Genomic DNA, 9,691 nt, shown 5'->3' on the forward strand with positions numbered 1-9,691 from the left:
CGATAATTCCACCTGGCCCATAATCAGATGGTGGCACACAAAGAAAGTATTTCAAAATACCAGTTTACTATGCTAAAGAAGAGGGCCTAAAAGTGATCAAGATTTTGACAGGTGGGGGCGCTACAGAGCCTGGTCAAAGATGGCCGCAGGCCCGTGATCTCCAGGGCAGCCCAAATATATTCGGACCAAATCTTCTTGTCCACATGCAGCTACGGCCCCAGTCTGCAGCGTAAACTGTCAGATTAACCCCACAGGAGGTGCAGAGAAACTCCGGTAGCTGGTGGTGCTGTAATCCCAGAGATATCGGGACTCGCTGGAGTTCGGGGGGGCGGAGCGAGACAAGTTGAACTGGCAGGCCGATGGGGGCGAGTGGAAGGAGCCAGTGGCCGACGGTTGCAGGCCGAGACTAGACAGAAAAACACAGAGAGAGTGCACCCCAAGTATTACGGAGTGCCGAGCCTGAGGGAGCGCAGCCAAAGGAGACCCGAGATCCGGAGTGGTGGGCGGAGGTAACCAACGTGCTCACAGCAAAAAGCATAAGGAGGCAGGAACTCCAGGGGGAGCAGCGGTGTACCCTGTACTTCACCCAGAGAGGGTTAAGGTGGGTGCAGTACCTAACACCCCTCCTTCCCCAACACCTAACCTGAAGTGCAACAGCCGGCGGGAAGGCGGACTCATCCCTGAAAAGCCCCCTGAGACACTGTCCCTGAGGGACCCAGACACTGGATGCAGGCCAGGGATGTGGGACACAGAGCTCTGCAGGGGAGAGCGGCAGGGGTGAGTGGAGCCCTGCAGGTGTAAACGGCAGTAGAGGATTGCAGAGAGCTACAGACTGTACATTTGAGTGCTAACATAGCACTGATAGCCAGAGGTGGTCATCCCAAACCAGGCACTTAACAGCAGGGGACAACTCAAGTTAAACTGTGAACCAAGGACCTGAATACAAATAAGCTTGCAGGCCCTGCTGCCACATGGACAATAGGGCCAGCGCCCCATTTGAAATACTTTGCCTTAATGCTGCACTGACCCAGGGGGCAGTCACACATGGCCCAGACCCACCAAGAAGACCTCTAGAAATGGACTACTGCAGAGTCAGGGGCATTCAACAACAATATGTCCAAATCACAAAAAGCGGGTTAACAGCAGTCGGAACTCCATTTTGAAACCTCGAACTCAGCCAAGACAGCTGCTGCAGGTGAGAAATCCATGGAAGAGGCCTCCGGGATTGCGGATCCAGGGGGAGCACGGACCGATATCAAAAGTATGCTGGGGCAAGTACAGGCAAGCATTCAGTCACTGGACGGCAAAATGGACACACTCACATGTAAAGTGGATCACACGCTAGTCTGCCTGGGCAAACATGGAGAGCACCTAGATGAGGTGGAGGGGCGAGTGTCCACGGTGGAGGATGACACCAATACAGCCACAAGAGACCTGGACGCAATCAAAAAAGCAATTAAAAAGTTGATGGAAAAACACAATGACCAGAAATCTAGATCAAGGAGAAACAACCTACGCATTGTGGGGGTGCCAGAATATGCGGACCAGAAATACATGGAAAAGATGGTGGAAAGCCTCCTGAAAGAGGTCCTGGGGGAGAAGAGTTCTTGACTGTGTTTATCGTGGAGAGGGCCCACTGTATACCTAGTGGCAGGAAGCCTCTGCATGGCATCCAGGCGCGTCCATTGATCGCTCACCTGCTCAACTACTGACACAGGGACCTGGCTTTTTATGCAGGGCTAGAAAGTGGGCCCCTTGTCAAATCAGAACTCCCCTATCCGTCTGTTTCCAGACTTCTCGGATAAAGTTCAGTCATCTAGGAAGACATTTATCGATGTCAAGAGAAGGCTTCGAGAAAGGAACTTGAAGTATGCTATGCTGTTCCCGGCTAAACTGCCCATGGAACACGACGACCGGATGCTCTTTTTCCAAACCCTGGAAGAGGCAAACTCCTTTCTGGAGACTTTACCCAGAGGGTTGCAGTGATGAAAACAAGGAAAATATAAGCAGAGGGGATCCTTATAAGACATACCCATAGTCTAACATGATGGGGGTGTAGGGTGTTTATATGCCATAGCTGACTGGATGGCCGGGCCCTGGCGAGCCCCAAAGCAGGAGCAAAGAGATTGTTCTTATGGGCAAAGGGGTGGGGGACAACTGGCAGGCTGGGGTTGCTGGTGGGGGTGGGGAGGATGATCGAAGAGGGTTTTGTTGAGGTTTGTGGTGGACTTGAGAGCTACCTCGGAGCGTGATCTTTAGAATCAGGACATTGCCAAGCCTTATGAATAAGATAATTCTGGTGGGTATCATGAATCTCTGGTTGTACAATGGCTCAGTCACTTACGTATGTGACATGGAACATCAGAGGTCTGAACTGCCCCTCCAAATGCTGCAGAGTGCTAATGTACATGCAGCGTCACTGCATAGACATGGCGCTCCTTCAGGAGACACACTTGACCCCGGAGGGGGAATCGAGATTTGGAAGAAACTGTGGTTGTCATAGATATTTCTCCGCCTATTCTTATACGCAGCTCAGTAGGGCTCTGCTTGAAATCTCTGATCAAAGACCAAGAAGGGAGAGGCCTCTTAGTACATGGCACAATACAGGGTCACCTGACCACATTAATAAACTACTACAGTCCTAACTAAGACACAGTGGAGCCCCTGGAGTGGGTTGACGGCCAACTTGAGGGACTACCGCTGGGGAGATCATATGGGGTGGGGATTTTAATTCACTCTTAGACCCAACCAGAGACAGGACAATGGGTGCCTGTAATTCATCGCCTAAAGTGATAGACAATCTAAACAACATGTGCTGGAAATCTGAGGTGGAGGACGTCTGGCGGGTTAGACACCCTGGGAACGCAGAATATACATTTCACTCATCAGTACACAACTCAGCCTCCCGGTTGGACTATTTCCTGATCTCGAACTCTATAGCGCGAAGAGTGTCAGAAATATCTATCCTGGCACACACGCTGTCAGATCACGCCCCAGTGCTTCTGGCTCTAGAGGCCCCGGTTCACGAGGGCGGGAGACACCCGTGGGTGTTCAAGAGTGAAGGGCTGTCAGATGGGGTATTTCGGGAGGAACAAACTAAAGCTATAGACACTTTTTTTAAACTAAACTTGGGATCAGTGGAGTCCTATGCAAAACTGTGGGAGAGCTTCAAATGTGCCATAAGGGGAAAGTCTAGTGCGAAAGAAGTTGGAGTGTTAAAACAAATGTATAGACAACTAGCGGAAGTGGAGACACACATTCAACAAAGGCAGCAACTAACACCAACACCTACACCCAGGGAAGAAGCGGAGATTAAGGAGAAGCTACAGGAGTTTAGGGAGTTAGCAATAAGAGAGGTGAAATTCATGCGGGGGAAAGCAGGGGTACAACACTATGGGGAGGGACAGCGACCAGGGAGGCTGCTGGCCAGGGCCGCAAGACTGGAAGGGACCGGTGGCTGGGTTAAATCAGTCAAGAACGAACAAGGGGTTGAAAAATTTGGGGATGTGGACATTATCCAGATGTTTTGTATGTTCTATGGTTGGCTATATGCTGCCCAGATACAGGTCTCCCAGTAAGAGGTGAATGAATATCTAAATCAGGTGGCACTGTATTGGTGCAGGGATGAGGAGCGGTGATGCCTAGGCCGCCCCTTAACACTGAAAGGTGTCCTGGCGGCAATCAAATCCTTGCCATGCGGGAAGGCTCCTTGCCCGACGGCTATTCAGTTTATTTTTCTAAACAGTATGCTGGGAGGCTGGCCCCCCACCTTCTAGAGGTGTATAATCGAGATTGAAAGATGGCAGGTACCAGACTCGGTGAGGGGGGCTATCGTAGTGGTCTGCTGAAGCCAGACAAAGAGGCAAACGAATGCTTGTCCTACCAACCAATTTCCCTTATCAACCTGGACAATAAGATCCTGGCCAAGATATTGGCATCCAGATTGCCACTGCTAATGCACAAGCTAGTGGGGCCGAACCAGTTTGGATTCATCCCGAGGCGGTCCATCTCGCATGGGATATGTCGGATACTTGGGCTGATGTTCGCGATACAACGGAATGACTCAGTGGTGGCGGCACTCCTGGAAGCTACAAAAGCATTTGACTCAATTGAGTGGCCCTTTATGTGTGCAACTCTACGTAGAATGGGGCTGGGGGAGGGGTTTATCTTTACCAGCAGCCATAACCTCTAATCGCATTCTCTAACCTAACACTTTAACCTTAACATCTAACACTGTCCTCTATTTCTTGTAATAGTGGATGCTCGCCCATTATGCAGATTTTGGTAGGTCACCCTTTTGGATTGTCAATTTACAGCAGTCTCATATTGGGCGGTATCACATTTACAAGTTGGCATTTGGACCAAACACCATAGCAATGACAATTGGAGGAAAAGAAGTGACCCTCAATCAAACACTGACAGCAAACCTTGCCACAGACAGAGCTGAGGGACAAACATAACCCTTGTTCCCAAGGCCAACACTATAACATGCCCAATCTTCAAACACTTCATTTGGTTCTTTAATTCACACATTAATTAAATATAATTGACACTTGGAAACCTTGATAGGTGGTTTGCCAAAGGAATGATGTCAATTGTATGAAGATTGTAGGTGGCGAGATCTTGGAATAAGAATGAGAGAATTAATGGGCTTCTATTTTGGAAAACCTGCAAGTACCGCCTGCAACAGAGGCTTGCATGTAGACCTTGCATTGGCACTTCTGTTGACAATATATATCCCACATTCAGTAAAGCATGTAGCAATTACAGTGGAAGGGCTGAAGTTGAGTTCCCTCCATCCCCGTTTGCGCCACCAATCCACGTTGAGATCAGAGTGGATAAAAGTGTCCCCACGCCAACCGCGATGCAATTACAGTAGATGGATAGAGGTAGTAGAGGCGAGGATGTCACCAGGCTTCCTTACAATCCAGAAGATTTACAATAGGAAAGGAGTGCATCTGTGTTTTTTTAAATTATATTTTGAGTGAATGTTCTTATTATACAACTAGAAAACCCGGAAAAGTGTTGTATATGTATAATCAAGGATGAAACATCATTACAAAAACATTAAAACATTGAAGCAAAAAGTAGGCTCATAATATAGTCTACAGCCACACTGGAAACATTGCTGAGTACATTTAATAAATCATTTCCATTAGGGGTGGGGAGGGTTCCAAAAAATACAAAGTAGCACATTTTAACGTAGAAAACACTGGTGCATAGGTCAGCTACTAGGCCATCCTCTCTGTCAAAGGCCTTTAAAGTAAACCGAATTACATTAACCAAACATCGTACAACTCCCCTCCCCCCCCTCCAGATATCTCTGAAGTTGTCTTTGTTGACCTTTCAGAGGTAGGATATGCTAGGCCCATCAGCCAACCTTACAAGGGAACGCTGTTAACAAAAGTCCAATCTCTCCTGTGGGCACAGTAACCCGGGGTATCTTACTGGGATTCATAGGAATATCATTGAAGACGATGAGGTATGTGGCATGCCTGTAATATTAATTTATGGAAGAGTTGTATATTTCACGTGTAGCACCTTATAACTAAGTGGAACCATGTCTGTGATGGTTAGCCTCCTCTAAGAAATGTCTGTTCCCAGTTTAAGAAGTTGTCTCAACCAATACTTGTTGGCAATTAAGGATTCTAAACATAAGGGCGATTATACCTTTCAAGCACAGTTCCTTGCCCCGCTCCCTGCTTTACCACCCAGTCTGAAAAGAAGTACCACAGAGTTCTACGGGTTGATGCACACGGCTGCTACAGATGAGCATATTTGCGTATAGTTTTAGATATAATCCAGACAATTCCATGCGCTGTGGTGCAAAACGTTTTAAATGGTTATGTCAACAAAAATCGACCAAAAAACAACATTGACTCACTAGCCAGCAGGTGTTAATGTTTTACCCATTCGGGCTTTGTCCGGGCAGTATTCTTAATAATCGTTCACTATCACTACCCAATACAATTCTGAAAATATTTACTTTGCTCCTGTAGGCACAATGTTAACCTATATATACAGTTATAATCATAACCAGTTATAAATTATATGTCCTATTAATCCACAATCTTTTGTATCAGTTTACTCTAGAAAAAAGAGAGAGAGAGAGGGAGAATAATCAGTGGTTTAGAGAGACACTGGCAAATACTAATGACCTAGTAAATACTACAATTTATTCGAAAAATGACACTGTATTAGTAAATCTATTGACACTTGTCCATGCCCAGTTCTATTTGCATATAGGTTTGCAGGGTTAAGTCTTTCTGGAGCTGTCTGAATTGAAAGAAGAGGCATGAATGAAAACATAAGTTGGTCAAACTTTTCGGAGGGCCCTGTCAGAGTTCATGGATAAAGACAGGCCCAGCCGTGGTTTAAAGTGGGTATCAACTCTACCATCTATCTCTCTCTATATATATGTGGAAAAGTGGGTAGATATCCCTATCCATGGAATCAGGTACAGCCTCCATATGAAAAAGTTGCAGGGAACATTTTTCCTGCACCCTAAAAAGCCTTCCCCAACACATTCTAGGACTGGTTTTATTTACTATTCTAAACTCCAGTCTTGTAGCGTGTAAGGAAAGAGCTTGATTTCTTCTGAATTTGGGTAAATGTCACCCCTTGACAACATTTTCCTTGGCGACATTATCACTCGATACTGAGGTATACTGTTATATTGTGCTTCCTCTTGGGTGAAGTTGCTGTGGTCCAACAGAGCCTTCTTAGTGGAACACCACTGTACAATCTAGGCAGGAATGATGATTTTGGAAAATTGTCAGTTGGTGGCGATGAAGGCAGGGGCTGGCAGTGCTGGGGGTTTGCTGTATGGACTTATCTTAATAAATCCACTGCTGTCAAGCAGCATCTGAGAGTGGAGTCATCCTTATTCCTTATTTCATACACCATGTGCAAAACTGAAGGGTGATGCCTGGAAGATTTTGAATTAAGATAAACCCGGCCGTTGCTTTGGGAAATCCTCCATACCATCGTTTTCCAGCCAGCCATGCCATTACACAAGGGTAAAGTCCATATGCCAACCAGGCTTGATCCAACCCCAAAAGAGGCAGTCCATCCCAATCTGCTAGTTCCGATCACGATAGGACTGCAGCAGAAATTCACCCCTATGAGCCATTCCGCTCTGGTGGGTATTTCAGCACCAAACAAACGTTCATTTAGTTGTAGCAAATCAGGCATGTACAGTGGAGGCCATTACTCCCAACAACCACTGATGTGAATCACAACCTTGTGGTTTGGAGACTGGCGGTGAACACAACAGGGTTCCTGCATAGGGATCAGTTAACTGGCACTGAGCAACTGGGAACTGGCCAATAATAACAAGCACGTGTAAAGAGCATTTCGTGGTGTGACCCAAGCTTTCAGTGTGAATGCCAATATTGATAGTGATGTTTAATAATCAAAAGCGATTCCAGTTTTACAGAAATCAAAATACTTGTCTTTAGTTAATAAAGCTAATACATCATAAGGGTTTTTGTGCTTCATGACAATTATGGTGTCAGAATATTTGGTGTACCAGGGAGGTTAATTTTTGGCATAGCGGTTATGCGATATTCTCTGATCAGCCACACACTATCCTTTTTTTCAAACCTTTTAGGGACCACCACAAGCATTGAACCACCTACCACAGCTCCACAGACCACAGCTCCACAGACCACTGCAAGCACTTCAGCACCCACCACAACTCCAAAGACCACTGCAGGTACTGGAGCAGCACCCACCACAGAAGCAGCACCCATCAAAACCACTCCAGCACCCACCACAACTACAGCAACCTCCACAAGCACTGCAACATCAAGCACAACAATGGAGCCCATCACAAGTTCTGCAACACCTGCACCAGCAGCACTGAACACCTTAAGCACTACACCACCTACCGCAGAAATAGAAAATATCAAAACCACACCAAGCTCAACTGACGGAAGCGCCAAAGTCAGTGCTGCACTGACCACGGCAACAGAAATCACAACAAGTACTGTGCCACTAACAAGCATGGCAGAGGCCACAGGGAGCACTGAAACTCCTACAGCAGGATCATACTCTACCACAAGCAATGCATCACCTACTACAGCAGTAGCAAAGAACACCATAAGCAGCGCAGCACCCGCCACTCATGCACCAACAACAATAACCATTGAACCACCTAGTACCAGTGCAGAAACTGTCACAAGTACTACCCCACTAGGCACAGTAGGAGTGTCTACCAAAAATACTGTATCATCCACCACAAGTGTACTAACCACCACAAGTGCTCTAACACCAATAACAACAGCAGAGACATCCAAAAGCACTGCAGTATCTGGTACTGTAGCAGCTACACATACAAGCACTGGGAGAGTACAGGCAACCATAAGCTCTCTAGCACCTACCACCTCAACAGTGACCGGACACATTACACCATTTAACACTGGAATCGAGATTGCAGCAAGCATTGCAAAATCAACTATAGAAACAGTGACAGCAATATATAATGCAGCACTCACCACAACTGCAGAAGCAGCCAAAAGCACAGTTGCACCACAAATCATAACAAATACTTTTGAAACTGGCACTGCTGCAGAGATGGCCACACGCACTGCTGCAAAAACCACAGCAGAAGTGACTACCACAAGCTCCACTGTAGAAGAGACCTCTATGAGCACTGTAGGGCCTAACACAAGCCCACAGGCCATGACAAGCACACAAGCACCTACCACTACTCCAAAGGCCACTGCAAGCACTGCAGCAGCACCCACCACAGGTGCAGCACCCATTAAAACCACTCCAGCACCCAACACAACTACAGCAACACCCACAAGCACTGCAGCATCAAGCACAACAATGGAGCCCACCACAGGTTATGCAACACCTGCAACAACAATACTGATCACCTTAGGTACTACATCCCCTACTGCAGAAATAGAAAATATCACAACCACACCAAGCTCAACTCAAGGAAGCACCAAAGTCAGTGCTGCAGTGACCACTGCAACAGACATCACAACAAGTACTGTGCCACTAACAAGCATAGCAGAGGCCACCAGGAGCACTGTAAGATCTACAGCAGGATCAGATCCTTCCACAAGCAATGCATCACCTACTACAGTAGTAGCAAAGATCAACATAAGTAGTGCAGTACCCACCACTCATGCACCAACAACAATAACCATTGAACTACCTAGTACCAGTGCAGAAACGGTCATACATACTTCCCTACCAGGCACAGTAGCAGTCTCTACCAGAAATACTGCATTGTCCACCACAAGTGCACAAACCACCACAAGTACTCCAACAACAATAACAGCAGCCGTGTCTCCCACACACACTGCAGCATCTAGTACTGTAGCAGATACCTATACAAGCACTGGGAGAGCACAGACAACCACCGTCTCTGCAGCACTTACCACCTCAACAGTGACCGGAAACACGACACCAGTTAACACTGGAATCGAGACTGCAGCAAGCATTGCACTATCAACCATAGAAACCGGGACCACTTTACATAAGTCAGTACTCACCACAGATGCAGAAGCAGTCAAAAGCACTGTTGCACCACAAACCATGATAAATACTTTGAAACATGGCACTGTTGCAGAGATGGCCAGAAGCACTGCTTCAACAACCACAGCAGAAGAGACAACCACAAGCTCCACTGTGAAAGCGACCTCTATGAGCACTGTAGGGCCTAAAACTGGCC

The 9,691-nt window shown here is 46.9% G+C and overlaps 2 protein-coding genes across 2 annotated transcripts in view; both read left to right on the forward strand.

Annotated features, from left to right (window-relative positions):
• LOC138497794 (mucin-3B-like) overlaps positions 1–9,691 on the forward strand; it is a 261,045-nt gene that overhangs the window by 82,467 nt on the left and 168,887 nt on the right. The window lies entirely within an intron of this gene.
• LOC138472467 (uncharacterized) lies at positions 7,308–9,683 on the forward strand. Its single transcript, XM_069612225.1, has 2 exons — positions 7,308–9,500; positions 9,590–9,683. The coding sequence occupies exons 1-2, from the start codon at positions 7,561–7,563 to the stop codon at positions 9,681–9,683; spliced, it is 2,034 nt and encodes a 677-aa protein (XP_069468326.1). The 5' UTR covers positions 7,308–7,560.

Source organism: Ambystoma mexicanum, chromosome 1p (genome assembly GCF_040938575.1).
Source record: "Ambystoma mexicanum isolate Mex_15411 chromosome 1p, UKY_AmexF1_1, whole genome shotgun sequence".
Classification (NCBI taxonomy): Eukaryota; Metazoa; Chordata; class Amphibia; order Caudata; family Ambystomatidae; genus Ambystoma; species Ambystoma mexicanum.